This window comes from Sinocyclocheilus rhinocerous, unplaced genomic scaffold (genome assembly GCF_001515625.1).
Source record: "Sinocyclocheilus rhinocerous isolate Xijiao unplaced genomic scaffold, SAMN03320098_v1.1 scaffold1307, whole genome shotgun sequence".
Taxonomy (NCBI): domain Eukaryota; kingdom Metazoa; phylum Chordata; class Actinopteri; order Cypriniformes; family Cyprinidae; genus Sinocyclocheilus; species Sinocyclocheilus rhinocerous.
The window spans coordinates 582,818-589,148 of NW_015631048.1; the positions used below are offsets into that span (position 1 = coordinate 582,818).

General features: G+C 38.1%; 1 protein-coding gene across 1 annotated transcript in view; it reads right to left on the reverse strand.

Annotated features, from left to right (window-relative positions):
• The window catches only part of LOC107741140 (kinase suppressor of Ras 1-like), a 32,236-nt gene that overhangs the window by 2,618 nt on the left and 23,287 nt on the right, over nt 1-6,331 (reverse strand). Inside the window, exons 5-16 of the mRNA XM_016553739.1 lie at nt 6,144-6,331; nt 5,003-5,178; nt 4,550-4,619; nt 4,365-4,448; nt 3,778-3,839; nt 3,586-3,695; nt 3,258-3,426; nt 2,957-2,998; nt 1,741-1,789; nt 1,579-1,642; nt 896-1,386; nt 723-819 (exon numbers count right to left, since the gene is read on the reverse strand). Coding sequence (XP_016409225.1) covers nt 723-819; nt 896-1,386; nt 1,579-1,642; nt 1,741-1,789; nt 2,957-2,998; nt 3,258-3,426; nt 3,586-3,695; nt 3,778-3,839; nt 4,365-4,448; nt 4,550-4,619; nt 5,003-5,178; nt 6,144-6,331 — 1,602 coding nt within the window. The remainder of the gene's footprint in view (nt 1-722; nt 820-895; nt 1,387-1,578; nt 1,643-1,740; nt 1,790-2,956; nt 2,999-3,257; nt 3,427-3,585; nt 3,696-3,777; nt 3,840-4,364; nt 4,449-4,549; nt 4,620-5,002; nt 5,179-6,143) is intronic.

Here is a 6,331-nt window from a genome sequence, read left to right on the forward strand (position 1 = left end):
TTTTGTGGGAACTGTGATATACCATTCAAAAGATTTCTGTCAAATAAATGCTGTTCTTTTGAACTTTCTATTCCAAGAATCCACAATTTATGGTTTCCACAAAAATAGTAAGCAGTAAAACACTGATAATAATAAATATTATTAATAATCAAGCACCAATAATAATTTACAATAATTGAGCCCCAAATCAGCATATAAAAAATGATTTCTAAAGGATCATGTGATAGAGAATACTGAAGTAATGGCTGATGAAAATTCAGCTTTGCCATCACAAGAATAAATTACATTTTAAATATATTCAAATAGAAAACAGTTTTTTAACGGTTTAATCTTATTTCACAATATTACTGTTTTTAATGGTTTTCAAATTAAAAAAAATGCAGCCTTGGTGAACACAAGAGACTTCTTTCAAAAACATAAAAAAATGTGAATTACTCCAAACTTTTGACCACTAGTGTACATTTCTAACACTATACACTTTTATTACCTTAGTATGAAAATACAGAGAACTATTTAATGCTGCTGCATGAGAGTTTCTAATACAATGGCTGAGGCAATGATGGCAAATTTGACATATTTCTCTCTTCTGACCAATATAATCAATCTCTCAGTATTTTTTCCTCGTCTGTAAAATCATAGAAGCACTAGATTGTTTGTCTTTCTTCACCACCATACAAGCCTTCCCAACTATGATAACTTTCTGAGAAACAGGCAAACACTACCTTCACAATCTCCTGCGCAATCTGCCGAGTCTTATTGATGTCCAGCGTGTTTTTCGTGTCCCTCACGACAGAATACAACGTCCGGCCTTTGCAGAAGCTGTGGGGAAATTAAGACGTGCTTGTCAATGGCCATTTCTCGATCACTTGACGGACTCGGATGTCTGAGACGCTACCTGGTAATGATGGCCAGATGAGGCGGAGCCATGCAAGCTCCCATGAAGAGGACGACATTCTCGTGGCGTGTCTGTCTGTAGTTCATCACCTCCTTCTTGAAGAGCTTCAGGTGGTCCTGGTTGTTCCCGTCGATCTCCAGGAGTCGGATGGCCACCTCTCCGTGCCAGCGGCCGCGATGGACCCGACCCCAGCGACCCTTCCCAATGAGCTCGCCGAGATCCAGCTGCTCGAAGGGAATGTCCCACTCCTGCAGGTAGACGCTGGTCTGGCTGGCCTTACGAGAGATGGGACCTTTCCAGTGGGTTCCTCCTCGCGTGCTGGGCAGGTCGTCCAGCTCGTCTCCTTCACACTCTCCTTCTGAGCTGTGGTTCAGCTCATCCATATCCTCCTCCTCTTCATCCTCCAGCTCTTCCTCTTCCTCCTCCTCCTCCACTGCTATATCCTCTTCCTCCTCTGCTTCTATTTCCTCTTCTTCTTCTTCCTCAAGTTCCTAGACGAGAGGAAGCAACCACAATGAGTTTTCTCAGCAGTGCTGGAAGTGCTACTTAAGGCTGGAATCAGTGTCTGTGTCATGCTCTTTCCGACTTTGTAAATGGTTACGGAGGAAAAACTGTGCCTATTATACACTACGTGATTTTATATTATATATCTGTATTCCGATTCAGTTCCGCAAGCGTCTCACCTCTCTGTCATCTTCCTCGTCTTGTTCTGCGTGCATCTCCTCCACTGATGGATCGATCTCGTTACTGTATATAAAACGAAACATTTAGCCGTCACTATGACTGAATGCAGAACAGGCAGCAGTATATTTACACTTCTGAGCAGTAATTTTACCGTTACTTACACTGTGTCTGGGAGTCCATCTGAATGAAGGATGCTGGAACTGCACACATCTGTGAAAGACATGATAATATTGACCAGCTTATTATGTTTGAAAGAATAAATTCACTGACTCTGTAAACATGTTATTTCTAGTTGTACCGATACAGAATTACTGATATTATTATTGCTCAATGTAACATGCAGCGCCACAAATCACCATCAGGGTGCAGCTCATCTCACAAGTATAAACTACTTCTGTGTGAACAGTACCAGCATGCAAAACATGCAAAACACATTACTTTAGGCATTGCTCAGATTTGTACATTTGTAAAAGTCGGTTCAGTTTACTGCAGACTGGGCAAAATGACGTGCTGGAGACTATGCTAGCCATTTCATGGCTGAAAATCTGCTGAATTTCATTGTTTTAGACAAGGAATCCATAAAATGATGGGGAAAAAAATAAGATCTTGCTAAAAAGTTTGAGGTACTTTATAGTTCTTACACCTGTAAATGGGGTGTTGATGGATCATCAAGTTATTTTCAAAATAACGTTAGCAGCATGTAGTGTGTTCAGTGTACTATTATAGTATTTATTAATATTTTAAATTAGCTTTCATTTTTATATTTTCAGTTATCATGTTTATGTTCGTTTTTTGTTTTATCAAACTGTGTTTTTATCAAACTTTTTATTAGCTTTTTAATATTTCTATTTAAGTATTTTTTATCTTAGTTGTCACTTTTCATATTCGTATTTAATTTTCATTTTGTATTTTTCGTGTTTGTATATAGTTTTTTTAAGCTTAACTTTTTAAAAAGATTTTATTTTAACCATTTTAATTAACAAAAACAGATTTTAATAGTTTGTTTTAGTTAAATATACTAGTGTGTCAAACAAATTGACCGGAAAATTGTAGCTAATTAATATTTTTCTTTTTGTATAATTGAATTTATCTAAAGTTATTCGAATATGCTTTTACTAACAGAAATTGTATTAAAATAAAAATTGGTCTTTGGGCTTTTCTGTTCACCACCATAGTGTGAGACTGAATATATGTCTGATTATGGCACTTTATATATTATATGAAATAACAATGCATTTATATATGATACATTTGTTTATTTGATCACTATTTAATGAATAACTGTGCTAAAATATTTCACTCAGATGGTGCAACAGTTTATTGCATTTGCCCACTGAATCCTGAAGAACATTACAGAGTTTGTGTTGGTTAACTCACCAGGGAAGATGAACTGCTGTCGGTGCTGAAAATAACATGCAGCTTTGCCACACAAGAGGAAGACAGGAAGAGAGGAAGACAGGCAGGAAGCAGACAGAGAGACAGTCTGGGGTTAGAGGCGAAGTCCCATTATGCCTTATGTTGAGTTACAGTGTTACATGCAGATAAAGAGTCCTGAATATCAGCATTTATTTTAATTTTTTTACCTGGGATTAATGCAGATGTGTGTGTTATGTATTAATCAGTGTAGTATTTGTTAATGTGTTCGTTTATTGCAGTGTCAGTGTTTACAGGTGCTTACCTGGAAAGTGGAAGCGGTTGTCACGGTGGCCCTTTGGGGAGGGGTTTGGGGGCGGGGTTACACTTGGAGGATTGCTCTGCTGGAAGGGGGCGGGAGATGAAGGCGTAGAGGAAGTGGTGGAGGATGGATTACTGCTAGAGTCCAGCTGATTCAGCGCCGGCGGTTGATCCTGCCAGAAATTAACCATATTGATGCCGCAGAATTTTTTTTAATTGCATGCTATTAAAAAATGACGTAATGTACATAATCTGGAAAATATATACTGCATACTACAAAAACAGGACAAGCTGTATACTAGTATATCATTCTGTCACACAGGAACCAGTACCTTCTTTGTTATTGCCTTCGGTAGCGTCCCGAACTGTGGCGCTTCGGGTGGACGGTCCACAGGGTTGTTAATGTCTGAGGGTACAGACTCAGTCCTACGAATCTTTGTGACTGAGAGACACACAATTATTAGAAAAACATGCCTGTCATGATTGATGTCATTATATCTGAGCAACAGATAAGAGAAACTTACTGGGCAGGAAAGAGATTCTGCAGGATGGAGCTTCTTTAGTGCATTTGTTGTGACACTTTAACCTATAAGAGGAAAAGATGAGACATGAGTGTGTGATATTCCCAGATTACTGTCAGGACACAAAGACGATAGCAGTTCATGAGTGTGGTTTTCTTGGGTGAATTACTCAAAACCCACAAATCAGTTAAGAACATTTCCAGGTTATTATATATATATATATATATATACAGTGGGTACGGAAAGTATTCATTGTAAATGTATGTAATATTTTCAGCAATGTTAGTTTGTACTATATTGAATTTAATTTATACTGATTTTAATTAAAAAAATGTATTCATTGCATGGATGGCAGGATGACTTTCAGTACTGTATTACAATAAAGACGATTATATGTTTTGCACTACTGCAACGGAAATTCAGTAATTCAAATTTTTTTTTAATTGTCATTAAAAAAAATTCACAATGCAAAAAGAAAATCTATAGTTATGTTCTAATAACTAAATATCTTTAGGTATGTTCAACAGAAGAAAGTAAGTCACATGGGTTTGGAACAACATGAGGGTGACAAAAGTATTTTTTTTACTCACCTGCAGTGTTTGCATTTTACCCCAAATATCATGTTTTTCTGGCACACTTGACATGTCTGAGAGAGCCAAGACTTTGTAGAAAACCTATAAAAACACACAAAATATCCTTATGTTTCTGGGACAAAATTCAACAATCATTTCCACCTATTTTGTTCAACAAAGGAAACCCTAAGAGGCGGCGTTACCTGTGAGTGACAGCCAGCCCGATGTCTCTCCGCAGAGCTTGAGGTGAGCTGCGGTGGACGGTAACATTATCTAGAGAGCGACAGAACAGACAGAGACAGTTTAAATGAGAGACTTCATTTGAATAAGTATCTCTAAACAGCACGCTTTTAGACATAACAAAACACTTGTCTAGACTCAGTAGCAAACTCTCAGTTAACAGCTGTGCTTTTACAAAGTGCTGCTGGTGAATCATTTCCTCTGCTCCCTGAAAGCCGTTGGTGACAGCAGGAGTATTTGAGTGTGTAGAGCGCAGGTGAGAGCTTCCTCTTCACTCTGAGAGGTTGAACTGTGACCTCAGTCTGATCAGCATTCAGCAGGCACTTCACTGCAGTCTGGTCTATTTGAACTACAGATCTGCTCAGTCAAGAACTGTGCATGTCTTTGAAATGCTGTAATTGTGCTGTTGAACTCACTCCGCAGGCCGATGTGCTCTTCCTGTAGTGTGGGAGTGCCTGGCAAAGTGTACGGGGCCGTGGCGGGTGCTGCCCCAGGGGTCCGTGTGGAGAGAGTGGGCGAGCGAGATGGAGAGTCCTCACAACCGTTTCCATTAATCTGGACGTTCAGAAACAGCTTGTTTTTTTTCACACACCTAAGAATAATGAAAGACGGTCAATGTCAGGCCAATTATTCGGCTGATATCTGGCTAATTTGGAATTAATTGCACAAGTTTAGCCTGCTGGGTCAATTCTTCATGAAACATGAACATGCACATTTCCTGTTTTATAAAATATTTCTGTTCATTTGGAGGAAATATTGTGTAAAATAAACATTTATTCAATGCCAAATGCATTTACGCCTCAAAAAATCAATTTATAATAATGATGATAATAATAATGTAAAATAATGTATTCTCTCTCTCTGTATTCTTCTTCTCTCTCTTTACAAATATAATATAATATAATATAATATAATAACATATACTTTGGAAATTGATGTTTCCATGTATGCTGGACACTTGTTAGCTGATTTCCATCACTATGTAGTCCAACTGCATCATTTAGTACAATTCATATAATTAATTATATTAAAATTAGTTTATAAAGGAATTCACATGTATGCATAATTTATTACTTTTATTTATTTATTTTTATTAAGCCTAAGTGTTCAGATCAAAATGTTTTTAAATCATTAGGCACACTTTTGACTAATATATTGGACTCTAAATATCTGAATCAGCCCATATCGAGCAAACACCAACAAAAATGTCATGAAACAGCCGGCAAGTAGAGTGTCGTTATTCTGTGGTCACATTGTTGGCGTTATTGGTTTTTACATCATCACAGATTGCTATTAGTCACTGCAAAGAAACAAGCATGACTTATGAAAACACAGTCGATGACTCTGTTGATAATTCCAGTGAATTAACCCTATAAAGCCTGACATATTATAAATGGACTTTATTGAACCTTTAGAAAAAAATCTTAGGCCTTAGAAACGTATCAAATATAATATGTATAATGTAGGCTTTATAATGTTAAATACTTTTACAGAGTACTTTCTGAAGTCTCTACTTGTAGTATGTCAGTTTTTGTGGTTCATTTCCTCACGACCTACTTGTTAGCGGGCGTATCTTCAATGCGGTGTCCAAGCTGACTCTCGTGGCTCTTGCTGCGGGTCAGCGTGATGTTTGGGAGGAGGTGCAGAACTTTGCGGGACGGTGGAGGAGGTGTGCAGGGAGGCTTGAGGCGGTGTCTCCTCCGGGAGGGCGGGGTTATGGGTGGAGTCGAGGTGTGTCCGTGGAG